The following is a 27378-nucleotide window of genomic DNA, read 5'->3' as shown; positions in this document are numbered from 1 at the left end:
GAGAAATCAGAACAGCCTTCAACAGTGAGCAATATACCCCCTCCCCCACTGCCATCCTGCTGCCTGGGGCTCGTAAAGTCCTGTCATATAGTCTCTAGCTGGTCAGGCTCAGTGACAAGTAGATAATCAATTTTAAATTGTCCCTTAGACAGAGAGAAGGTTAGTTGTGACATAGATCATTGATTTTTTTAAATGGGAAATTTGAAGAAATGGAGGAAAATACTTCCAAAATAAAACATAATTTTGCAAGAGAATGGGGGTTGTGGGATTCATTTTGGATTGTTCTGGCAGATGTGGGCACGAATGAGATGGGATTGCAAGGTCTTTCACTATGTTGTTACTTGTTGCAGTTCTGCTTGTGTTATCTGTTGTCTACGATTCATGGCTAAATCTGTAGTTATAATGTCATGAGTAGTAGGTAATAACTTCTTTCTCAATCAGTGAAAGTCATACCAACCAACCATCATTAAAATCGGCAAGAACAATGGATTTTGCTCCTAGTAATATCTATGTAAATATCCAGATAATGAAGCACCGAACGAAGGACATACAAAAATATACTCTGAGAGTATCTGAGAGGTTTCAGTTCACTGATGTGTTTTAATGCAAGATAAAGTAATAAAAGCTGCTTCCTTTTTGTTTGCCCTTCAAATAATGCAGGATGATGTACAGAGGCTGCTGACAGACCTTCACATTTACCACAAGAATTACTTCCCAGTTCTGAAATGTCTGCATGTTTGCACATCGTCTCTTCCAAAATATCCTTTAGGTAAACAGGTGTGTGTTCCCTTATATTGTACCTGAAAAATATGACGAGGAATTATTTTTATTGTTTACTCTTCTAAAGGTTAACAGAATATCGTTGTTCGTATTTTGTGGAAGGCTGGCTGTGTGAAGTACCATAGAGTCATAGAGGTTTACAACATGGAAACAGGCCCTTCTGCCTAACATGTCCATGCCGCCCTCTTTTTTTCTACCACTAACCTAGTCCCAGTTGCCCACTTTTGGCCCATATCCCTCTATAGTCATCTGACCCGTGTCTAAATGCTTTTTAAAAGACAAAATTGTACCCGCCTCTACTACTGGCAGTTCATTCCAGACACTCACCACTCTCTGTAGGGAAAAATTGCTCCTCTGGATCTTTTTGAATCTCTCCCCTCTCACCTTAAAGCTATAGACTCCCCTACAATTGAGAAAAGATGTTGACTATCTACCTAATCTATGCCCCTCATTATTTTATAGACCTCGAGAAGATCACCTCTAAGCCTCCTACGCTCCAGGAAAAGAAGTCCCAGTCTATCTAGCCTCTCCTTATAGCTCAAACCATCAAGTCCCGATAGCATTCTAGTAAATCTTTTCTGCACTCTTTCTAGTTTAATAATATCCTTTCTATGATAGGCTGACCAGAACTGTACACAGTCATTGATCGTTTGTATTAAAACGAAAAGATATGACTGTCGTTTGCAAGAACTTTCCTTATTATGCTCCCGTCATAGAGATGAGCTACCGTAGAAAACAACCTACACTGCTTCAAGAATACTGTAAGCATCATGAGACCGAGAACTATAATTCAGCATCCAAGAACAGAATAATATGCTGGTTGAGTACACTCAGTACTCTGCCTGTTGGGAACAAGCTGAAGGAACGTTCTATTTAATACGATTCACTGGCCATTGGGATTTACAGCCTTCGTATTTCATGGTTGCAAAACTCAGAACACGCACTGAAATATTGCCGCCATTCCCACGGCAGGATCTTGTGGACCCGCTCATGGCGCACCCCTGCCATGGAATTCCCGATGGCAAGGATTGCGTTCAGTGGGAAACCCCCGCTGACAGCTGCCTCCCACCACTGCAAAACATGCTATGGAGGGGGAGGAAAGTCCCACCCTGTTGTGTCAAACATTAGATATGATTCTGCAATTGGACAGCAGTTGCTGAATAATCCCGAGGGTACTAAGAATCGCCGCAGCAATTAGTTTAAGATTATCACCCAGGCTGACAACGTGGGTACTTGTTCTTGCTAAAAGCTACATATATTCATACACAGGGCTCTGTCCTCTGCAGGCAAAAGGAACATGTCCAATCATTGCATCTTTTTCAGTTGAACAGAAGTGTGGAGTATAACTATTCCCCGATGCATTCCCTATGGCAATGTCTCGACCAATCAAAGTTGACTTGCCATTTTTGAATTTAAACAAAAGCTTGGGTAAATTCTCTATGGCAACGCCTTAGCTATGATGTGGAGATGCCAGCATTGGACTGGGGTAAACACAGTAAGAAGTCTGAGAACACCAGGTTTAAGTCCAACCAATTTATTTGATAGTAAACTCACAAGCTTTCAGGGTTTGTCCCTTCGTCAGGTGAATGGAGAGCTCTGGCCTCAGACAAAGCATATAACAGCACAGACAGTTTACAGATTACTGAGCTAGTCAGAGTCCTCTTGCCAACGAATCAGCATCCCTTTTCTCTTGCAACATGAATTGCTATTCCCTTTGAAATTTGTCATTCTTACATCTGTCCTGATGAGTCCAAGACAAAAAAAATTTAACAATGTGTTTTGGTTTAGCAATGCTAGAGAATATTAAATTAATTTATTAATCTATAATTTTTCTTTATTGTTACACATGGAGGAGAATATACTCCAGAGAACAATTTTATGGGCGTTTTAGGGGATTAAGAGATTGATTGTTATGAAATATAATTCTGGAATTTTATTGGTGCTGCACCATTTTACAGTGTGAAGAGGGGAACATAACTTTCCAGACGTATGCACGCATTCCATGCCAGAAGTATACTGCCCGCCATTTAAGTACAAGGGTGTCGTCTAGGCATCTAGTGCCTGTGACTGAAGTAGGCCATTCAGTTTCTGTCCAAGAATTGTGTTTAATCTGTACTTATGGCCATTGAAGGAAAGCAGCAATTCGCTGTTCTGGGCTACAAGTGTTGAGTAAACCTTTATTATTTACTATTGATGCTCCTGCTTTTTCATGGAACTTTTGATCATATTTTTTATTGTTGCCCAGTAAATGTTTCTGTGCAATTTACTCTCCACAGATCAGGGAACTCTACATCACGTGTTTGGAGAGGAACGTATGGGAAACTGAGGAGTACAGCTCTGCCTTCCAACTACTCGGGTAATTGTGATCGGCAGTGATTGTATGCTTTGGCTTCACCGGCTCATTCAAGAGTCCCACAGCTGTGTGATGCTACACTTACTGCTTTTATGTGTCTCCTGCACATCTTTGTACTGCCACCCTATCAATTTTGCTTCTTTGTCATGGTTGAGTATAATACGCAGTAAGGCCTGTTCAGCTTTTCGTGTGACATAGAATGTTCAGCACAGAAACTGGTCATTTGGTATAACTGGTCCATGTTGTTCCCATCAGTCCTTAGCATACACTCCTCTACTCCTTTCTCCCTCGTGTTTATGTACGCTACGTTAGTTCAATTCCTTTCTGTAAGTAACTCCAAATTAACTCCTTCGTTTATGCCTGACTGAAGGACTCAGCACTGTTTCAATAATGTTAAAGGCCCCAGAACTTGCATTGTTTTATTTTTTCCTATCTCCAGGTAAATTACTTTAAACAGGAACCCCAAGTAGGAACTGTTCATGACGTGTAATTGGTTTCAATCTCTTAAGTTTTAAGAGGTAGAATTCCCTGTTATTTTCTGGTTAGGTACAGGATGAATGAGCCAGCTCAGCACTGAGGTAAACCACGAGGCAGAAGCAACAATTGCATGGGATGACTACTCCCTCCCAGTATTCAGCACAGATTTTTCACTTCTAATCTTTGTCTAATCACTTACCGCATGTTTCTAATAGCTTGCATGTTGGCATTGTAATAATTATATAATGCAGGCATTCTAATATGTGGAGCACTGAGCTGCCCATATATTCCATGGTGTGGAGGTGTCAGCGTTGGACTGGGGTGGGCATGGTAAGAAGTCTCACAACACCAGATTGAAGCCCAACAGGTGCTTTTGGAGCACTGTCCCTTCATTGGGTGAGTGGTCACTCACATGATAAAAGAGCAGTGTTTCAAAAGTTTGTGATCCCAAATGAACCTGTTGAAGTTTAACCTGGGGTTGTGAGATTTCTTATCATATATTCCACAGAATAAGGTCCTAAAAAAGCCACAACGGCATATTGCCAAATCATCAACAATCTCACTGGCTGCAGAACAAATCGAGAGGCTGGACCCCAAATCCTGTGGTACGTGGGAAAAGGCGCTCATTTTAGTACATTTGTTGGATTTGAGGTGTGATTAAAAGTGTTTTTTTTTGTATCGGGTGCAGAATGATGGCAAAAGAAGAGTTGGTGTGTCTGCTGCAGAAATGCAGAGAAGTGTTAACATCTTCCAAGCAGCAAAAAGCTCTCACTAGCGCAACGCAGAAGCTGGAAGAATTCCTCACAAGGTTTCAGAACCTGGATGGTAAGCACTGAGCATTGTATTCAGCCGACACGACGTGGCCAATGTTGTTGTGTAAAACTGAGATTTCCAGTATCACTATGGAATGTAGGTGTAGAGTAAAGTAAATGTGCTAGCTGGTAGATTCTTACATATTTAACCATTTATTTAATTCCATTTTTTCAAATCATATGAGGAGGTCATTTGGCCCATCATGTCTCTATTGGCTCTTTTGAAAGAGTTAGCTATCCAATTTGTCCCCTGCTTTTTTCCAATGGTCCTGCAAACTTTTCTTTTTCAGTTTCTGTATATGTTTTCCTTTTAAAAGTAATATTGAATCTGCTTCTATTACCCCTTCAGATAATGCATTCCAGATCATCCCAACTTGCTGAGTTCATGAAAAAAAAACTTGCTTCATTATTCTTTAGGTGCCTTTAGGGATTATCTTAAATTTGTAACCTCTGGCTATTACCCCCTTGCTATGGAAAGCTTTTCTCCCTGTCTAATGTTATCAAAACCACTTGCCTCTATAAAATCTCTCCTTAACGTTTTCTGCTGTCAGGAAATTAATCCCAGTTTCTCCGGCCTTTCCACATAATTGGTGTCCCTCACCGCTCCATTAAATCCCTTCTGCACCTTCTCTAAGGCCTTGATACCCTTCCTTTTTTTGTTTATTCATTTGTGGGACATGGGCATTGCTGGCTGGCCAGCATTTATTGCCCATTCCTTGTTGCCCTTGAGAAGGTGGTGGTGAGCTGCCTTCTCAAATCACTACAGTCCACATGCTGTAGATTGACCCACACTGCTGTTAATGAGGGAAATCCAGGATTTTGACCTAGTGCCTGCGAAGAAACAGCAATATATTTCCAAGTCAGGGTGGTGAGTGGCTTGGAGGGGTACTTGCAGGTGGTGGTGTTCCCATGTATCTGCTGCCCTTGTCCTAAAGTGTGATGCACATTATTGGACACAATAGTCTAGCTGAGGCCTAACTTGTGATTTATAAATGTTTAGTGTAATTAACTCACTTTTCTAGTCTATTACCTCTGTTGGTAAAATCCAAGGATATGCTGTTTGAATTGCCTTCTTAACTTGTCATGCCACCTTCAAAGATTTCCATATCCGAACCTTCAGGCCTCCCTAGTCCTGCTGTCCCTTTAAAATTGTACCATTTAGTTTATATTGCCTCTCTGCATCCTTCCTTACAAAATGTTTCACTTTGCACTAAATTTAACTTGCCATGTGTCCCGGCATTCTTTGGAATTTTTTTTTAAACCATCGTTTAATATCTTATTATTTCCTGAGGGAATTCTGTATCCAGTCAGTTCAGAACTGATTGTCATTTGCTTACATGAACATTTTAAATGGATGCAAGACCTTTTGTTCCAGTTAATTGTTTCGGTCACAACCTATTTATCACGAGTTATATTGTTGAACATGCTGAGGAATGTCAGTGTTGGATAATTGGAGCACATTTGATAACTTGTGTTGAGTAATGTCTGATGAGATAAAACCCAGGCCCAGGAGCAGAGTAAAATTAATAGTGGCAATGAGAATCTTGCCACAGCTCCCATTATTTATCTCTATGGTCCTTGGCTGAGGTTGCCAATTTTTTCTGAATAATGAAGTAACTGACAACCAAAATTCTTCATGCAAAACCTATCCAGCTGGTACAGAAGACTACAAAGAGACCTTTGTTGGTCTGTACATTACAGATTTCGGTTTCAGAGGTGAAAGGATATTTTCTACTGCTGTGCCAGCTGGGCAAGTTTATTTCTTAACTGTTTCCATTAGTTCAGCCAGTGAGGAAAGCTTTCAACTCAATAGTGGAATTTACCTGGCATTTTGGTTTTAAAAAAAACTGGTCAGTTGCTAGTTGTTCCAGATTACAATTCAAGAGACCTTGCTCCTTATCAGACCAAGTTACATGAGGATTTACATTGAAAACATTTTAGGTCACTTGGTTGTATTAATTGAGTTATTCCTGGCTGCCTCCAACTACCCAATCCAGAAGTATTTTATTCTCCCATTTTAACTAATTGAAGTAGGTTTTGCATTGTAATAATAGGACAGAAACAGGCCATTCAGTTCAAAAAGATTATACTTTATAGTGTTTGTACTCGACACAAACCACTTCCTGTCCTGTTTTATCTAACACCATCTGTGTATCCTACTGTGTGTTTAATCTAGCTTTGCCTTAGAAGTAAATGGGAGGGTGAAAAAACATTTTATTGTCCTTATGATCTTTCTCCTGGGTCATTCGAGTTAATCTTTCAAATGGAGTCTCCAGTACATTTCTTCAGAGTTGATTGCTATGCGTACCAAGAAAGGGGGTGCACAACCTAGCTGGTTGACATCGTCGACCAGCTCAGTGCTTCTGATGATGCGAGGATCTCTGAGTGTTTCTTTGAAAGTCTGAAAGCATTCAAGGCAAAGGAACACAGAGTAGTAAGATCTGAAAGCAGACTCTTGGGAACTGCTGAGGGAAAGCATCGTTTGAAAGAAGATTCCAAGATTCTAAAGCGTGTCTTCTTGAGAGTGTGGAGTTTGGAATCACTTGTCTAGAAGCCAGAGTCCAGTGAGATAAGCTGGTTCATGGTGTAAAAATCATCTGGGGGGAATTTGAGAAGAAATCCCCAGAAGTTCACTTGGTTTCAGAATAGATTGTGTCTGATCTGGGCTTAAGAAGACTGAGAACATTATAGCACAAGATATATTTTGTAAGCTGTGTTATCCATAAATACGTACACAGTGACACAATGGTTAGCACTGCTGCCTCACTGCACCAGGGACCCAAGTTTGATCCCAGCCTTGGGTGATTTTGTGGAATTTGCATGTTCTTCCCATGTCTCCGTGCGTTTCCTCTGGGTGCTTCGGTTTCTTCCCATAATCCAAAGATGTCTGGGTTAGATGGATTGACCATGCTAAATTGTCACTTAGTGTCAGGGGAATTAGTGGGGTAAATGGGTGGGGTTATGGGGTTAGGGCCTGGAGGGATTGTTGTTGGTGCATGATTGCTGGTCGAATGGCCTCCTTATGCACTGTAGGGAGTCTTTGTTTTACATGCATTTATGAAGATAAGTGAGAGTGAAGGAACATTGTATTATAGTCAAAATTTTCAGCTAATTGATAGCCCCGTTACTTTGTTCATCCATGTTTTCTTAAAAAAAAGTTAAAAGTTACAGTCTTTTGAGCCAGGGTTTTGTTCTGGGGTCTTGCCTTCCAGTAGTAACATCAACTGGAATGGTAACAAAGCCTGTGAACGACAGTTAATTAACATCATCACGAGGGGATTATTTTTTTCTTGTTCCAATTTAATTATGTCTCAAAGGCATTGTCTCAACACAGGTACTTTAGAAGAAATAATCCAGTTGCATCTTGCAAATAGCTTTTTTTCATTTGTGTCTAGATGTTGCTGCTGTGGTAGAGGTCAACGAAGATCATAAAACATCACCACAGAAATCACTACAAGAAAAGACTGACCTTTATCAGCTCCAAAAGGTTCTTTTTGATTTTCAATTGGTGTTTTGCTCGTTTTTCCGTAATCTCACCATCTTCAATTTCCAGGTTGTTTCTGTTCTATTTTCTGCAAACTGGCGGAGTCTTGGAGGTCTACAGCACAGAAAAAAAGTCCTTCAGCCCATCACATCTGTTCCCGTCAAAGACAAACCACGCGCAAATTTAGTTGAAACCCTCACTTGAAAAAGTCGTGATGATTTTTTTTTGTTTGGTTTGCACACGCCTGTCAGCAGCTGACCCTCGAGGAGGAGTAGAATGGGAAGGGAACCGATCGGAGGCTGACAGCAGCTGAGCTATTGGGAATACTGTGTATCTGGGAGGTAGACTCCGGCTCCTCCTGGCTGTATATCTACTTCGTTTCAACTCAGCTGATGTTTCTGGTAGTGGTGCTTTCACAGCTGAAAGCTGCTCTGCTCAGGTTAGCTCCGTACCTCTGAGAGGTCCCAGTGACCATCTCATTAACTTATCAAAGGGACCTAATGTCTGTCTTAAGCAGCGCTCCTGGCTGCCCAAACTGTTCCCTTGACCAGTGCGGCACTGGATGATTTTCAGGATTTTCAGGTTTCAGAACTCGGGCACAATGAGGACCGATTTCAGCTCCATTTTAGGAGGATGAGTAGGCCATTCAGCCCCCTGAGTCTTCTCTGTCAATTAACTAGATCATAGCTGATCTTTTACCTCAGTGCCATCTTCCCACAATATATCCCTTTATGTCATTGATTCATTGGGGTAGCATGGTGGCACAGTGGTTAGCACTGCTACCTCACAGCGCCAGGGACCTGGGTTCGATTCCCAGCTTTGGTCACTGTCTGTGTGGAGTTTGTACGTTCTCCCTGTTTCTGCGTGAGTTTTTTCCAGGTGCTCCGGTTTCCTCCCACAGTCTGAAAGACATGTTGGTTAGGTGCATTGGCCGTGCTAAATTCTCCCTCTGTACTCGAACACACACTGGAGTGTGGCGACTAGCAGATATTCACAGTAACTTCATTGCAATGTTAATGTCAGCCTACTTGTGACTAATAAATAAACTTTACTTTATTAGAATTCTATCAACCTCTGCTTTGAACATGCTCAATGACTGAACCTCCAGAGCCCTCTGGGGTAGAAAATTCAAAAGACTTACCATCCCCTGAAGAAACTCCTCCTCATCCAAGTTCTGAATGACCTGGCTCTTTTATTGTAAGACTGTGGCCTCTGGTTCTAAATCCCACCCCCCACACCTCTACCAGGCAAAACATCCTGCACCTTCACTGTCAAATCCTGTAAAAATTTTGTATGTCTCAGTCACTTCTCATTCTTCTAAATTGTAGAGAATACAGGCCCACTCTGCTCAGTCTCTTCTCATGTGACAATCCCACCACTCCAGGGATTAGTCTGATGAACCTTTGTTGCACTCCCTTTGTGATAATATGACTTCCTTGGGTAAGGAGACCAAAGCTACAACACAATACTCCAGGTGTGGTCTCACCAAGGCTGTATGCAACTGCAGCAAGACTTCCTTATTCCTGTACTCCAATCTCTTTGCAATAAAGGCTAACATTCTAGTTGCCTTTCTAATTGCTTATTACACCTGCTTGTTAGCCTCCAAGTGCTCTGGTTTGTTTCCACAGTTCAAAGGCGTGCAGGTTAGGTGCATTGGCCATGCTAAATTTTCCTTCAGTGTACCCAAACAGGCGCCAGAGTGTGGTGACTAGGGGATTTTAACAGCAACTTCATTACAGTGTGGAATATAAGCTTTCTTGTGACTGACTAATAAATTAACTTTACAAGAACACCCAGGGCCTTTTGGACATGAACATTTCCCAATCTTGCCCCACTTGAGAAATACTCTGCGTTTCTGTTTTTCTACCAAAGTGGATAACTTCACATTTTTCCGCATTATATTTCATCCTTTGTTTTAGGAAAAATCTCCTGAATGCATTCAAAGAATCAATCTTGTGTTATCGTGCGTCCCAATCTCTATATATGTTGATGTACCATTATCATCACACTTTATCTGATCCACATACCCACAGATACCTCTACAAAATCATGACTACAAATACTCTGCTAATGTTTTGCATTCCTTCCAGTTCCTTTAATTCTAACCATAAGATAAAGTTTTATTTATTAGTCACAAGTAAGGCTTACATTAACACTGCAATGAAGTTACTGTGAAATTCCCCTAGTCGCCACAGTACAGCACCTCGGGCCAGTGTACCTAACCACGTCTTTCGGTCTGTGGGAGGAAACTGGAGCACCCAGAGGAAACCCCTGAGACATAGGGAGAACATGCAAACTCCACACAGACAGTGACCCAAGCCAGGAATTGAGCCCAGGGCCCCTGACACTGTGAAGCAGCTAACCACTGTGTGCTACCATGTCACCCCAAGATTTGCACTTGCTGAATACAAAGAAAATCATAAAGCGCTATATTGTTTTCAGTAATCAGGGCAGTTGTATAACTCTGACTTGCACCTGAAAATTAATGGTGAATCCTCTTCAAGTCCAAGTAGCAGATGTTTCAGTGGAAACGTGTAGTACTTTAAACCTGAGTTTGGCAAACTTAAATAATGCTGAGGCATTTTCTGAAAAAATGTAACTTGATGTGTATGTTCTGATCAGTTGCCAGTAGACAATGGTTGGGAGGAGTGAACGGACACTATTTTAATGCCATCCATATAATACCTTATACTTTAAGGTTCCCAAAATGCTGTTTCTTTAATACAATTCAACTTGGTCACAATATTGTGTATTCCAGGATGTAAACTGTGCCGATGTATGGAAAATGAAATCCTTATTTAAAGAACATATAATTTAATGTCTGTCAGAGAGTTCCAAGGCAGCAGTAATGTGGCTCTGATGACCTGTGGAATAAATTATCATTGTAAGGTTGTCTGAGCCACTTATGAGTTATTATCCAGCTTCATCTCTAGTAAACGTACACAGTGAATTGGTTTCTTTGTCTGTGGAAAAAGTTGATATAGTACAAGGCTTACAGCTCCATCCTGGAAAAGACACATTTATTTTTTGTAAAACAGGTCCCAACAACATCAGAATGTTACCAGGATGCTGATTTGGAGGGTGGTCTTATGAGGAAAGGTTGAGGGAGCGGGAGCTTTTCTCTTTAGAGCAGAGGAGGATGAGAGGCAACTTAACAGAGATTTATAAGATGATGAGGGGGATTGATAGAGTGGACGTGCAGAGACTATTTCCTTGGGTGGATGTAGCTGTTACTAGGGGGCGTAAGTATAAGGTTCATAGTGGGCAATATAGGAGGGATGTCCAAGGTAGATTCTTCACTCAAAGAGTGGTAACAGTGTGGAATACACTGCCTGCTGTGATAGTGGAGTGGGACGCTTTAGGAATTTTCAAGTGGTTATTGGACAGGCACATGGAGCACACCAAAATTATAGGGGGTGGGATAGCTTGACCTTGGGTTTGGACGTAACTCGGCACAAATTGAGGGTCGAAGGGCCTGTACTATGCTGTACTGTTCTATGTTCTAATGGGACCAAGGCATCAGGCCCAATTAAAATTCAAGGGTTAAGCAAACAATTATACCAATGAATAATTGTTGTAAGTTTTTGTATTGTTCTGACTTTCGTAGACCTTGATGGAAATGAAGAAATCGAGAAGATCCAAGAAACTAAGCAGATTTGAAGTACTGCGGATGGAAGTTCTTGAATTCCTGGACAAACTTGTAAGGTGAGACAAAAACGAAGTTGGCATCACTGATTAGGAACAAGTTTTCCTAAGTTTCGACTGGATTAGCATGTTTGATGTGTGCTGTTGCTGTGAGGTTTGAGGAAAGTGCTGTCTGATTTTCAGGGACAGACCAACATCCCGTCCCGTACCTTAGTTGTGTCCCTAATTTGGAAATTTGTGATCAGTTGCAGGCCAAAAACTCTACAACTTTTAGATTTTGTAGCAAGAGAGGTGTCAAGAAAAGTTTGTACCCATTGTACCCATTCCATGGGGATCTGAGGCAGATCTTTGTACCAATCATTTGTCCACGTACTTTTTCTCTCTCTGTCTCGAGTTTCCTCCTTCTTTCTTTCTGCAAAGCACCAAAAGGATTTGAGGCCTTTAGAACTTCTGCCTGCCCCAGAAAATCCTGGGCACGTCCTTTCTCCTGATGTCTCTCACTCTTTTTAGTGACCACATTATATTTGATGGCACCTCATCATTGACTCACCAACTTGGCATCACTGCATTAAAACCATTCATAATTTTAAAAAGGTCCTGTTTAAGTCTTTGCTATCTTCACTCCATTGGAATAGTCCAACTATTGCAAGTCCTTCCTCACAACATGCCATCATCCTGGTGAATCTGTGCTGTATATTACCCTTGGCTTTATATAAAACTTGTTAATGTGCCTGAGAAAAGTTTATTCCAGGGAGTTATTATTTTGGGGTTTTTTTTTGCAGATTAATGAAACAAATCAAATTTTTACTAAACTGTCATTAGAAACACCTTATTGTTATTTAATGTTTTGTTTTTCAGGGTGACCAAAACCTCTCACTAACTGCCCTAATATTTTGTACAAGCTTATCACTACTTTTCACTCTTCACACTTTATTCTTCTTTATAAAACTGAAAATGCTGCCAGCATTTTTAAAGGTGCCACCCACATAATTGTTCACTTTCAGGAAATTAAGCATTCCGACTGTTGGATCTATCCATCTATTCACAGTGATCACTTCTTTTTGTTGAATGGATGCTGCCATTCTTTGTTTCTCCTCTCGAAATATATTATACTTATTCACCTTAAGTTGAAGCAATCACCTCTCTGCCTATTCAGCTGACATGTCTCAATCCTTCTCTCTAGATTTTTTGGCATCATCTTGTTTAAGGTTGTGCTTCTGATGCTCAAGTCTAAATCATCTACAAATGAACAATGAAAGTGGGTGAGCACTAACCCAAGCGTACACCATTCCGAACCCATTCCCAAAACAAGCAACACCCATTTTACGTAACCTTTTGTCACAGAGTCATACAGCGTAGAGAAGGTCCTTTGGCCCATTGAGTCTGCACCAACAATCACCACCACTATAGGCACACTAATCCCCTTCTCAGCACTTGTCCCATATCCTTGACTGTTATGATGTGTCAAGTGCTTAAGGTTTCCGGCCTCCGCTGCCTTCCTAGGCAGTGCATTCCAGCTTCCCACCACTCTCTACGTGAATTTCTTTTTTCCCAAATCCCCTCTGAATCTCCTGCCCCTTACCCTAAAACTATACCCCCTCATGATTGGCCCTTCAACCTTTTGTTTTTCTTTGAATACAAATTTTGTTTTTCCTCTGTTAACAAATCGTCAGTTAGATTCCTCTATATTTACTGCGACATGTTGAATTTGAGAAGATTCGTGTGAAAGACCTCACTAATGAGGTTCTGAAAATCCAGTTACATCACAGCTCCTGTATTCCTTCATCTATACAGTTGGTCACTTTTTCAAAACCTTTAAATTGTCAAATATAACTTGTTAGCGCGCATTTGTCCTTGATGCAGATCATGCATTTTTAAATGTTTACTTATCTCATTTTGAATGATGCATTCTAAGACTTTTCCCATATCTGGTGTTAAACCAGTTGCACGGTTTATCCTTTTGTCCTTCTGCAACAAATGTGGTGTATTGGATATTCTCCAATTTCACAATACAATTTTCACATTTGAGAAGAATTGAGAAATTGTGGCCAATGACTCTGCTATCAATGGGATTACCATTACTGAACCCCCACTATCAACTTCCTCAGGTGTGCGCTACCATTGACCAGACATTGAACTGGACTAGCCATATAAAATATTGTGGCTGTAAGAGCAGGTTAAATGCCAGAAATCCTGTAGCGAGAAACTCGCCTCCTATCTCCTGAAAGCCTTTCCAATGTCTACAGGGCACAAGTCAGGAGTGAGATAGAATACTCTCCATTTGCCTGGATGAGTGCAGCTCAAGAAGCTTAACATCATGCAGGACAATGCAGCCAGCTTGATTGCTACGCTTTCTACAAACATTCAATCCCTCCACCATCAACGAACAGTGACAGTCATGTGTGCTGTCAACAAGATGTACTGCAAGAACTCAACAAGGTTCCTGAGGCAGCATCTTCTAAATCCACGATGATTATTATTTAGAAGGATAAGGGCAACAGATACCAGGGAACACCACCACCTGCAGATTCCCCTCCAAGTTACTTGCCATTCCTTCACTGTGGGGTCAAAATCCTGGAACTCTCTCTCTACAGCACTGTATGTGTACACACACCTCTCTGGACTGCCACAGTTCAAGAAGGCAGCTCACCACCAGCTCTCAAGGGCAATTAAGGATGGACAATAAATTTGGCCAGTGATGCCCACATTCTGTGAATGAATAGAAAAAAAAATCTCCCCTCTGAAATCTTTCAACAGCCTAGGAGGCTTTACACTTAAGACTTGAATACTTTGAATTTTGCTAATTTTTTTCAGAGGTAATTTTTCTACAGATTCTTCTGTATATATCCCCTTTCTCCCAGTTTCTTCCCTCCTGTGTTTGAGGGATGGTCTTTCTCCAGGCTGTGGTATGTGCAAATTCTGATTAGCCACGTTCCACAAAGGTGCATCGGCTTCTCTGCTCTGAGACTGAAATTCAGCAGATTTGGGAAGTTAAATCTATAGTCATCCACTGCTCCAACTGCCTGTTCAATAGTTAACAAAAGCTTCATATTTATGTAAACAGTGTCTGGCCTGGGCAGAATTTTGCTGGTCCATCGTTCATGTGCTTGATAGCATTTCCAGGAAACCTGTTCACAAAGACTCTGTTTCAAAATACGGTGTAACAGGAAATGATTAAATCCAAGTTTGTCTTCTGCCAAACTGATGCCAGTAAGGTTAGCAGACAGTGTTGTTTGGGATGATTTAATCGCTGTTGATAAAACAGTGATGTCAGAATGACTCACTCAATATGTTCCTGCAGCTGCATCACGAGTGATGCTTCTGCAAGCGAACAGCCGCAAAGTTTGGCATAAGTTTTCTCTCCAAGTTCCCAGTGTTAATTTTATTTTTCCCTGCAGAGAACTGTTGCCTCTACTTTTAGCCCTTGTAGGATGTGCCCGCAAAGATTGTCGGAGCAATTCAGAGGAGAGGTGGTGGCACAGTTGTATTCTCACTAGACTAGTAATTCAGAGACTCAGGGTAATGCTCCAAGGACCTGGGTTCGAATCCCTTTGTGGCTGGCGGTGAAATTTGATTTCAGTAAAAATCTGGAATTAAAAGTCTAATGGTGACCTTGAAAACATTGTCGTAAAATCCCACCTGGTTCACCAATGCCCATTAGGGAAGGAAATCTGCTGTCCTTAACTGGCCTGGACTACATGTGACTCCAGATCCTCAGCAGTTTGGTTGACTTCTAAATGCCCTCTGAAATGGCCTAGCGAGCCACTCAACGGCAGTTAGGGATGGGCAATAAATGCAGACCCAGCCAGCAATGCCCACATTCCATAAATGTTTGAATTAAAAAAAACTTGAACATGCGCCAGTGTTTTAACTCCATCCATGACTTGAGAAATACTGAGAGATTCAGGTACCTTGCTAAGAACTACGTATCAGTATTTTTAAATAAAATTGATTTGATTTATTATTGTCACATGTATTGGATACAGTGAAAAGTATTATTTCTTGTGAGTTGTTACAGACAAACATATCATTCATAGAGTACTGGGGGGGAAAGGAAAGGATAGGGTGCGGAATATAGTGTTGCAGTTACTGACAAGGTGAGGAGAAAGATCAGAGGAAGTTTAAAACAGTTAGAGTGTTGTTTTAAGAGCTTAGAATGAGAATAAAAGATTGAATTTTAAGGTATGCTGGGAACAGCTGGTAAGAAGTTGCCAGGTTCTGGTGCCATCTTGAATAGCAACATACACCTAACTTGAAAAAGAAGGTCTGATAGCATGGTTCAATAGTAAGTAATTAGCCAGAGTCCACAAAGGACCATTGGTATCTCCGTCACTTAGGGAGAGAAACTATTGGTTACATGTAGCTTGCGGAGCACCACCCTGCAAATGCAAAGAGACAGGTCCCTATAAGCTACCACAGCTATTATAGGGTTTGAAGCCACAGCATTGGCATTGTTTTAATCGCACTGTAGCCAGCTGAGCTAACCGCACCCAACATGTACAATATGTGGGTAATATTTTAAAATAAAAGCTGACTGATGAATCTTTACAGTTGCTTATTGAACAAATCCAGTTGGATTTCTCTTATTCTGTTTCACGCTTTGGTTGTTTAAAACGCAGCCAGAATACTGGCTCAAAAATTCCAAACAGGCAGTTTAGCACCTGTTTTTACTCTATTTTTAAGCAATTATCCCAATGATTTGATTTTCAATTTGATTTTATTATTGTCACGTGTTACTATACAGTGAAAAGTATTGTTTCTTGTGTGCTATATAGACAAAGCATACTGTACATGGAGAAGGAAACGAGAGAGTGCAGAATGTAGTGTTACAGTCATAGCTAGGGTGTAGAGAAAGATCAATTTAATGCAAGGTAGTCCATTCAAAAGTCTGACGGCGGCAGGAAAGAAGCTGTTCTTGAGTCGGTTGGCATGTGACCTGAGACTTTTGAACCTTTTTCCCGACAGAAGAAGGTGAAAGTGAGAATGTACGGGGTGCTTGGCATCCTTAATTATACTGGCTGTTTTGTCGAGGCAGCGAGAATAATAGACAGAGTCAATGGATGGGAAGCTGGTTTGTGTGATGAACTGCGCTTCATTCAAAATTAATTAAAGTTTCTTATCTCAGTTAAAACCATCAGAGTATATGTACAATCAATCAATTTGCGAATGAAACTGAAAAACCACGAAATGAAAAATATATCCTGGAAAGAAGAGAAGTTCAATCTACCATAAAATGTTTTGAGCATTGCACTCATCATTTGCTGAGAAGCAATTCTTGTTTCCGCTTGCTTGTTGGTTCTATTTGCCCTCATCATGTCACTCAGAATTGAATACTCGTTGCTTCACAAAACCTTGCTCAACCAGTGTTTGCTTTTCAGAATGTTTTGTTGGTTCTTTTCTCTGTTGCTAGGCAATGACTTGGAAACTCTCTCTCTTGTTTGAAGGAACATTAATGATACACATATGTAACTTGCTAACTTTGCTCAGCTGCCATTGCTGTAATGATGAGATATGAACCAATTATTCCCAATCTAGATTCCAGCTTTAGCCATCTGGGCTCACTCCAATTTTAGTACAAGGGACTTCTATGCCAATGGGACTGCTTACATCTGTGAGAAGCTGTTGAGCGGCACAGTGGTTAGCACAGCTGTCTCACAGTGTCAGGGGCCCAAGTTCAGTTCCGGCCTGAGGTGACTGTGTGGAGTTTGCACATTCTTCCCGTGTTTGCATGGGTTTCCTCCAGTTTCCTCCCACAGTCCAAAGATGTGCAGGTTAGGTGGATTGGCCATGGCGGTTGTGTGGGGTTGTGGGGATGAGGTTGCAGGCAATGAGGGGGGATGCGGTGGTGCTAGGTGGGATGCTCTGTTGGATAGTTGCTGCAGACTGGATGGGCCAAATGACCTCCTTCTGCATGTAGGGATTCTACAATTCTATGAAATAATGGAGGTGATCCACGAAGACACAGAGAGAACGTGCAAGCTCCACACGGTCACCCAAGGTCGGAATTGAACCCAGGTCCCTGCACTGTGAGGCAGCTGTGCTAACCACTGTGTCACCATGCCCAAAGCACCTAATGCTTAATCTTCAGCCGGCTTTTACCTGAAAGGCTCATTCCGAGCAAGAACTGGATATCATTATTGAAGGTATATTTAAGTGTCGGCGTTGGTCACAATGGTAGGTATGTGCCATCTCTGAGTCAGAAGGTGGATGTGCAGACCCCCATTCAGGACATGTTACATGTAATCTAGGCTGACACGTGCTTGGGGAGTGCCGCAATGAAGGAGGAGCACTTGTTTTGAATAAGACCTGAAACCAAGGACCAGCCTGAAACCAGTTCAGGTGAATGCAAAAAAAATCACATTGCATTGTTTGATTCAGACCTGGAGAGTTCTCCCAATGTCTTGTCAAAAATTAATCCCTGAAGAAACACCAAAAAAATCAGATTAACTTTTTTTGTCATGTTGCTATTTGTGAGAACTTGCAAATTGGCTGTCATGAATGCCTATGTTACAAAGTGACTACACTCTAGTGATGATGTCAACGCTTTGGGACCTCCTGGGTTGCTGCAGTGCTTTGTAGATGATGTCTACTACAGCCATAATGCTTCTGTGGTGAAGGGGATCAGTCAAATCAATTGTGGCTCAGTTGTTTTGGATTAACTTCAAAATAAAGCTCCCTCTTGCTTTGCCCTAATGTGATGTTATCTCAGACTCGGAGCATCAGCCTTTTGTTCCACCAGTTTTGAAGGATTCAAGTTATGAACCCAAGGGTTGTCCGATATTTTTCTGTCTCACTTGCTACCAATTGTGTACAGGAAATATGGTGTAGTTTGCGTTTATTTAGGCTCACTGTTGAGCCAGTGAATTATTGTCTGCACCCCAACACAAACATTGCAAACCAGTAAAGTCCTCCCACCTTGTGACTTACGGCAGAATTTATAGCACCAAAACAGACCATTCAGCCCAACTATATGTGATGGTATTTGTGTTCTGTGCAAGCTTCATCTCATCTTATTATCATATCCTTCATTCCTTTTCCTCGCGTTACTTATCTAGCTTTCCCTGATATGCATCAGTGCTATTTGCCTCAATCACTCGAATCTGCTTTCAGACTCCACATGTTCACCACTTTCTGGGTTTTGAAGTTTCTGTTGAATTCCTTATTGGATTTGTTGGTGACCACCTTATTTATGACTGCCTTATGCATTATATTTTATTCTAGTACACAGAACAAAGTACAGAATACAAGTTTTAAAATTTTAAGTTTATTTATTAGTGTCACAAGTAGACTTACATCAACACTGCGATGAAGTTACTGTGTAAATCCCCTAGTCGCCACACTCCAGCACCTGTTTGGGTACACCGAGGGAGAATTTAGCATGGTCAACGCACCTAACCAGCACGGCTTTTAGACTGTGGGAGCAAACTCAGAGACGCTGGGAGAACGTGCAAACTCCACATAGATAGTGAGCCAGATAAGCCAGGAATCGGACCCAGGTTCCTGATGCTATGAGGCAGCAGTGCTAACCATTGTGCCACTAGTACTAGAGTGCCCACTCCCTTCGTATTGCTCATAGCTCAATGCTGTAGGGGCTGGAATCTGTCAAGGAGCAGCAGTGATTTTCAAATTGCCTCTGCAATTGAAAATTCCCCCAACTTGATACTGCTGCACATTTCTACTGGGATTGAGGTGTGGGGGCGGTGAAAAGTGGGGGACAGTGGTGGAGAATCAGGTTAGGTCTGATAGATAGTCAAGAGGTTTGGGGGAGGTTAGTTGAACAAGGATTAGGTTAGTAGGGTGTTCTGATTGTGTGGGGGGATAATCGGGTCGGCACTGAGAGCTGATTGGGATAAGGCAGCGAGGGTAGTCTGGAGGGACCAGGGTGGGGGGGCTGAGGCTTTGATGTGGGTAACTGAAGAGGTCAGCTGTGTAGTTACGTGTTACCCAGATGTTTACACTACATTTTAATATATCTAACAACATTTCCTGGATAACTATCCAGGTAAACATGAAAATGCCTGGGGTCTCTGACTCTAGCTTATTTTGCAGAGGGTCCTGGGGAGCAGGGGAATTGTCCATCAGACGTTCAAATTCCCTGAGTAATTCCCACATAGGTCCGTGTGTCATGTTTTGTCTTCTGTCACACACCTAGTTTCTGACGATCTGGAGACTGGAACATTTGGATCAAAGTTCTTTGCTGGAGTAAACTAGACTGTAATCTGCTATCTAACACGGGAGCAGCTGATATGAAAATCAGGTGCATTCTAAATGGATTTCTTAACCCCACCATCCAGAATGTCCTCAATTGTGAGGTGCCTGGCCTCAGGATAGTTTGCTCTGTTGTTAAGGTACCGGATAATAATGCAACCATGGTTTTTGTGCTTTTTTTTTTGCAGACAATACCTTTTGCCTCCAGAGACTCAGCCACTCCACGAGGTTGTATATTTCAGTGCTGCTGGCACAATTCGTCGACACTTAAATGCTGCACCTCGCACTGCCTTGCAGACCGCCTTAAGTAACCCATACTACTATCTACAGGTAAAACACTGTAAACAACCAGTTCATTGTTTAAACATTTCATACAGGTCCGTGCAGCTGTTTTGCTTGGGGTGGGGAGGGAGGGGGGATACTTGCATATTATCCTCACTCAAAGGGCCGATAAGAAATTTCGGAAAGATAGGGTTGGGCAGAACAATAAACTGAATTTTTTTAAAAGTTGGTGCTGTAAGGAAAGTAAATGGTTTCTGAGCATAAGTAAGGCAATCCAAGAGCAATAAATGGTCAAGTTTAAACAAACGAGTAAGTAATAATAAATGATCAGCATGTGAGAGGCTCATTGTATGTAGGTGGGGTTGTGTTGTGTGAGTGGGTGCGTGTGTATGTGTTCATGTAGTGGGTGCGTGTGTATGTGTTCATGTGTGGCCGTAAGAGTGACTGAGAAACCGGAGACTCACACTCACCACCCCCCCACATACTTACTCAGTCTCTCGTATTCACTCCCACACACTCAGTGTCTCACACTCCCCCACACACTCACTCAGTGTCTCACACTCCCCCACACACTCAGTCAGTGCTTTACACTCCCCCACACACTCACTCAGTGTCTCACATTCCCCCACACACTAACTCAGCGCCTTGTACTCACCCCCACACACTGTACCTGATTTTACCATTTTCATTCTAAGTGCTGAATCTGGGCATAATCCAGATCCGACTTAGAAATTTGCTTTCAGGTGCCCCCATACGCACTTAGCCTGAAAAAAAACGTCTCCAGTCCCATTCACTCTGTGGGCGGGGCTTAGTTCTTGATCGGAACTCTGAACTGCGCGTGCACAGTTAGAAAGAAGAAAATGTGAAAAGGCACGCCCATGTCAGATTGCTCTGCAGAAAGCAGAAAAAAACGGCCTGGGAGCAATAAACGGGAGTGATGGTGCACACACACACAATCACTGTCCCCCTTATCAAACCACCACCACCCCACCTGCCAACTGGCAGTGGACCCTTCTGTCCCTCCCCCTCACACTAGAGGTCCAGCTGCCTCCTCCCCCCACCAGTAAGCGATTGGGTCGCCCCCCTCCGAGACAATGATCTGGACTCGCTCACACCCGACCTCCCCCTCCCCCAACCAGATGATGATCTGGACTCGCTCACATTCCCCCCAAAGAATGGTCCGGCCCTCACTTAGCCCTCTCCCCACCCCACCCCAACCCCCATCCCTCCTGGAGGAACATCTGACTCGCCTCCTCTTCCTTGCCCACTAGACAACGATCGACCATCTACCCCACAACCCCTTCCCACCAGAGATACATCCAACCCGCCTCCCCCTCCCCCAACCAGACAATGATCTGGCCTCACTACCCCTGCCCCAGCCCCCCACCCCAAATCAGAGAATGATCTGACCCGCCTCCCTCCCTTCCTCCTCCTCTCTCTTCTTTCTCCTTCTTTCCTTCCCCCACTATGCAGTGATAAAATAGGGCCCACTCACTCAGTGTCTCATACTACCCGCCCCCCCCCTACACACACACACACACACACACACACACAGTGCCTTGTACTCACCCTCACACACTCATTCATTGTCTCATACTCACTCCCACACACACAGTCTCACTCACCTCCACACATTCACGCAGTGTCTTGTACTCACTCCCACACATTCACTCAGTCTTTCACACTCACCCCAATGCACTCAGTCTCATACTCACCTCCACACCCTCACTCAGTCTCTCCCACTTACTTCCACACACTCGCTCAGTGTCTCCCGCTCACCTCTGCACACACATCAGCTTCACACTCCACCCCCACCACACACACACTTAATCTCTCACACTCCATCCCCACCACACACTCACTCAGTCTCTCATACTCACCCCCACACACTCACCTCCACACACTCGCTCAGTGTCTTTCACACACTCACTCAGCCTCTCTGTCTCCCCTACTCACATATATATTCGATCTCCCAGAGACTGCAGTAATAGCTCCGCCTACCACTTTCCTGATTAGAGACTCAGCATCTAACACATGGGCTTTGCAGCTGCCATGTCATCAAAGGGGTCCCAACTCACTGCTTCTGCCCCCTCCTCGGACCCTGCTCTGTGGCTCACTGCCTGTCCCAGCCCAGGAGACTGAGCCTCTCCAGCATTTACATGCAGTATGAAAGGGCAGCCAGTGGCATTCATGATAAGGTTTAGGGTGGGTCATATAGTTCAGGGTAGGTCAGCAGGCAGCAACAGACCCCTCCACATAACATGGGGTCAGTTAGCAGCGGAAAATCCAAACCTTTCTGTCGCTTATTTAATCCTAATGGCCTAAACCTGTTCTCTCCATTTCACACATATCACCTTTATTACAAAAAAAATTAACCTTATTTTACCTTTTTGCAATGGAGCAGAATGAAGCCTTGAGGAGTGAGGGAGGGACCATTACCAATACAGCGCCTGATATTTGTATAGTCTACAAACTTCACCTGGAGTGTGGACGGTTGATTAACCTGTACGACTGGTTGCAGGTGAGTTATATTGTTTAACATTTGTACTCTTTAGGTTCAGACCATGAAATTGCATCTCTTTCAAGCCAGGTTAATGTACTAATTGATCTTGGTGTTCCGATTTGGGCTGTCTTCATTGGTGAAACATGAATACTAATAGTTCAGTCCTAATTTCTGGGCCCACAAAACCTCAACATGGCTTGTTAGCACATCTAGTCGGATCAAATGGAAAGAGTTTCCTGGAGTGCTTGGCCGCACAAGCTGCCAATGGCTGCAGGACTAGAGACCCAGTTCAGGTGTAAGGTAAGAAATAACCAGAATTATAGGAAATGACTTATATCTGATTTACATCAGAGTTATCTCACTTGTTGTATATAAACTGTATCCAATGAAACGTTGCTATTTTTCCACTTCCAAAGTTGCACTTTACATACTTTGCACGAACCTTGTATATTAAGAGCTGACGTATTATGTTAGTAGTCATGTTTATCTTAACATACCAGCGTAAATAATTTTTTCCTTAATTGCTATTGATTTCACTATTGAATTTTAATGTTGCCTCTTCCTTTCAGGGAATATAACTTTACTTTCTTAAAAGTAATGATTAGTTCCTTATATGTAGCACTGAGCCATACAAGACAATAAACTTTCAGGTTCCTTTTTTTTTAAATAATGTTTTTATTGGGAATTTCCAACTTTATAATCAACAAATCCCCAGGATTCCACACAACACAGAGCAATCATCATTTCACAGACATCCATGGAGAAGAATGGCAAAGATCTATGCAAATAATTCAAGGAATCAGGCATCAAAATCCCTGCCACTGTGCTCAGCACCTCCTTTCTCATGGTTATTGAAAGGCTTGAACAGAAAGTGAGCAGCCGGGAATCAAGACAACAGGATAAGGCCATGAAAACGTGGCATTGTGTTCCACACTCTATCATGGAACAATAAAGTCTCTCAAGATGAGGCACATTGGGAGGCACCATCTAGGTGGGGGATACTCCGAAAAGCAGCTCTCCCTCTACACAGAGGAGATCCTCCATGCCAAGAAAGCACCCCTCCCAAATAAGTAACCTGGTAGCTCTCAATTCTGCTTTCTCAGTCAAGTAACCTCAGAAAACCAGTCCAAAGATACTCGAAACTCAAAGACTTATCAACAGTACTCGGGCGTGCACCACCACATTTGCACCAATGGCAAGGAAAAGAAGTCCTATCCACGCCAAGATATTTACTCTTGTCCTAAACCCTAAATTGCTAACAAAAACCAAAGAAAAATATCACACCAATAGTTCTGATTGGGGGGTGGGAGTGCTTTCCTTGCCTAATGTAAGGACTTTCAGCCATACCAACCACCTCTACATCTATCTGTCCACCCACCATCCTGCTGTGGTGCTACTCATCTTTTCTACAACTGAAGCAAAAGATACTGCAAAAGGTTGTACTCCTTATGTGCTTAATGCAAGGATTTCAGCACATACAAAAAAAAGTATCGTGCAATCTTTAAGACATATAACTCACTCAGAACTTCCCCAACAGGCAAAAAGAGAAAAGAGGGCCCTGGTTATTGAACCTAGAGCTTCTACCCCACCATCGCTGGAGCACTGGTGGAAGAACCACCATCAAGGATATAAAAGATAGTGATCCCGAATTTACTGGATAACAAGTAATGAAAAAGAAAAGAAATCCCAAGCCTCTGTGCTCAAAACATGCCCTTATCGGGATTAAAGACACAATCACATAATCAGGAGTAAAATCACAAGGGAACAAAGTTCGGGTTAATAACAAACTGCAGGATTATGAGGCATCCACAGAATTGGAAAAGGCCAAAGACGTGACTGGATCAGTGAGGAACAACCAGGAATCATCCAGAATTTCACTGAAATCTCCACACCCCCATCATGCCGTCATCTCAAGTCCAGATGAGTAGGACCTCAAGTCCCAGTGGGTGGGTAACATCTGCCATGATCAGCCATCTCCAACTCCTCTCAAGCATTGAGTCAAGACAATGCAAGATGGTTGGGGTCTCCAGCCGACCCCAGGCCTTGAAAACCGGATGAAATATGCTACATCAAACTCTAGATGTCTAGTCTCAATTTGGGATTGTGAAAGCATGGCAGCCAGCTCTTAAATCCAGCCTGGATCTCACTGCATCTCTTCCTCTTCCTTTTGGGGGGGAGGGGGCGTCTTAGCTTACAGAAAATTCTCACCCAGCCATGTCTCCTTGAGTTAAATAGGATGTTCAGTATGCCATGCAGCAGGATTTCCAACGTGAACCTTCACTGAGTGAGGAAGCTTCCCCCTCGACTGAAAGGATTATCATCACCGTACCGTTCATTCTCTGCAGGGTATCTTGCAAATCGTCGTGGTGAGCACTCATAACCTGTACCGGGAGCAGAATATGTCTTCCATGTTTTTACTCATAAAAGCCATCTTTATTTTGGCGCCAAGTGCATCCCCTGAGCAATGGGCCTGTGCAGCAGCAACACCGCCACTGTGAACTGGGCCCCACCAGAGTCAGCCCTGACCCCGTCTCACAAGCAAAGATTTCTTCAGTTTAATTTGGCTCCCACAGTCAAAAATATTAACTAGGATTTTCCAAAAGCATTGCAGATTATTTATATCAGGATCAATTAATTACAGGTCATGCATCAGGATAAGAAAAAGGATTAAAAGATGAGCAGTGCCAGAGCTTGCAAAAACACAGCCGCTGCCGTGTTCACATTATGTGCCTGCTTGCCCCCCTATTAATTTTCGTAAAAATTAATTTATACAGGATATGGGTGTCGCTGGCTAGCGCAACATTTATTACCCATCCCTAACTGCCTTTGAGAAGGTGGCAATAAACTGAATTCTTGAACCACTGCAGTCCTTGAGGTGTAGGTACACCCACAGGCCTGTTAAAAAGAGCTGTAACGAGTTAGAAATTTCAGCTTTAAACAATGGGAAATCTACTTTAGGCTTTTGTGCTCCAAGGTGGAAAGATGGTGGAGGGGTGCAGGGAACTATCAGGGGGTCCACACTCCTGATTACTGTCCAACATATTTGAACCAGAACTATGAGCAGCTTGGAGCTGAGCATGATGTGAACTAGTTTGAGAGCATCTCCTGTACAGGATATTAAATCAGTACCACCTCGTGTGAAAGTTGTACCTCGCCCTTTCCTCTATTCTGCTAATGCTATGTCAGAGGACCATAAATAATTTCGGAAGATTAGTCCAAACAGGTTTGCAGAGAAAGGGCAAGGCAAAAAGATTGGGAGGGGAAAAGGGAATTGTTCTGGCATGCCCTGAGTCTAGGCACTTCTGTTTGGCTTCCACACCCTCTCCAGGTCCAAGACAGACACCATAATGAATGCTTCACATCTATTTTACAACCAGCTTCTACCAAACAAATTCTAACAGGAATAGACAGGATAAATACGGAAAAGGTTCCTGATGGTAGAAGTGTCCAGAACCAGAGGTCACAATCTGGGGTTCAGGATAGACCATTTAGGACGGAGGTGAGGAGACATTTCTTCACCCAAAATGTGGTGAGCCTGTGGAGTTCCTTCCCACAGGAAGTAGTTGATGCCATAACATTGAATGTATTTGAGAGGCGACTGGATGTAACACTTGGGGTGAATGGGATCAAAGGTTATGGGGAGAAAGCAGGATTAGGCTGTTGAGTTGGACAATCAGCCATGATCGTAATGAATGGCAAAGCAGGCTTGAAGGGCCAAATGGCCTCCTCCTGCTCCTATTTTCTATGTTTCTATGTCATGCCACAGGACTTTCACATGCTTGCGTTTTAATATAGTAGCTCTGACCAGATGTTATCAGGCAACATGTTTTTGCACTTAACCTTCCCATTTTTATCAGGAAAAAACAAATTAAATTGTACACCTTTTAATTGGTTTTATTTTTAAAGGAGATTTTCTAATAAGTTATGCAAATTGAGCAAAATTTTGCTTGGAAAGCAGGAGGTTAAGCAGGTACAGCTGTATCTGCATTAACAAAAACAGACCCTTTTTGACCTGCGGTTAATGCTCATCGAACTGGAGAGGTTTATGTAAGGTTTTATGATTGTTATTGTCATGGCAATAAATTGCTACTTCCATCCTGAGAACTGGGATCACTTGACCAGCTGTCACGATCTTCTTTAAGAGCTGTCCATCTCAGCTGTGGAAACAAGAGTGCAGTTTTTTTTGTATTTCTGTTGGGCTTTGTACTGATCTGTAGACCCAAGGAGCAGTCCAGTTGTTTGGAGCTACAGTATAAGTTCAGACTTTTACTAACCTAGAAAACAGTAAAAACATCTGCAGTGGAGCCGATCCAATTAGTTTCTTCCGAGAGGAAACTCAATTCCATCTGGCAACTAGAATTAGGAAAAGAGAGGAGCAGAAATTTTAAGATAGTGTAAACTTAACACTTGAGTTCTCTGATTAATTGAATTATCGATCACGGTCCACAAGCTATATTAAACTTCATTAACCTAGTTGTTGCAGACCAAGCTAGTGACAATTCCTGACATCTGTGATTTCCCTTGTTAGATTTGTACCATCTATGCTAAAATCATAATTTAATGACAATGGTACAACCATTACAGGCCAAAATAAAAACTTTACATTTTTGTCCAAAAAAAATTGCAAGATGCTTTTGAATGAAATTCACTGATATTTTATGGTGTTCCAATGAAGAGTAACCATTTAGCTCTAATCTCCTGTACCACAGACTGCATTCCCTTCAAATTCTTGTCCTATTAAAGTCTGCGTGATCACTATTATTTTTGTCTCTTGGATGTCATGTGGCTTTAGTTTCAGAATGTAGACATGAGCTATTTAATTAAAAATATTTTT

The 27378-nt window shown here is 42.4% G+C and overlaps 1 protein-coding gene and 1 long non-coding RNA gene across 3 annotated transcripts in view; one reads left to right on the top strand and one right to left on the bottom strand.

Annotated features, from left to right (window-relative positions):
- Positions 1-27378, top strand: part of orc3 (origin recognition complex, subunit 3) — a 79690-nt gene that overhangs the window by 39699 nt on the left and 12613 nt on the right. For both annotated transcript variants that reach the window (XM_080193369.1, XM_080193370.1), the window contains 7 exons: positions 661-777; positions 3057-3136; positions 4299-4435; positions 7818-7909; positions 11514-11611; positions 19948-20089; positions 22446-22562. In XM_080193369.1, the coding sequence (XP_080049495.1) occupies positions 661-777; positions 3057-3136; positions 4299-4435; positions 7818-7909; positions 11514-11611; positions 19948-20089; positions 22446-22562 (783 nt within the window). The remainder of the gene's footprint in view (positions 1-660; positions 778-3056; positions 3137-4298; positions 4436-7817; positions 7910-11513; positions 11612-19947; positions 20090-22445; positions 22563-27378) is intronic.
- Positions 714-20771, bottom strand: LOC145345535 (uncharacterized). The gene is made up of 3 exons (XR_013887079.1): positions 20697-20771; positions 7892-8020; positions 714-800 (listed from the first exon to the last, which is right to left on the bottom strand). It is a non-coding gene; the product is annotated as an uncharacterized LOC145345535 (long non-coding RNA).

The sequence above is a fragment of the Carcharhinus amblyrhynchos genome, chromosome 7, assembly GCF_965287045.1.
Source record: "Carcharhinus amblyrhynchos chromosome 7, sCarAmb.v2.hapA, whole genome shotgun sequence".
Taxonomy (NCBI): domain Eukaryota; kingdom Metazoa; phylum Chordata; class Chondrichthyes; order Carcharhiniformes; family Carcharhinidae; genus Carcharhinus; species Carcharhinus amblyrhynchos.
The sequence above is the reverse complement of the archived record's forward strand: the minus strand, read 5'-3'. Positions and strand labels throughout refer to the sequence as shown.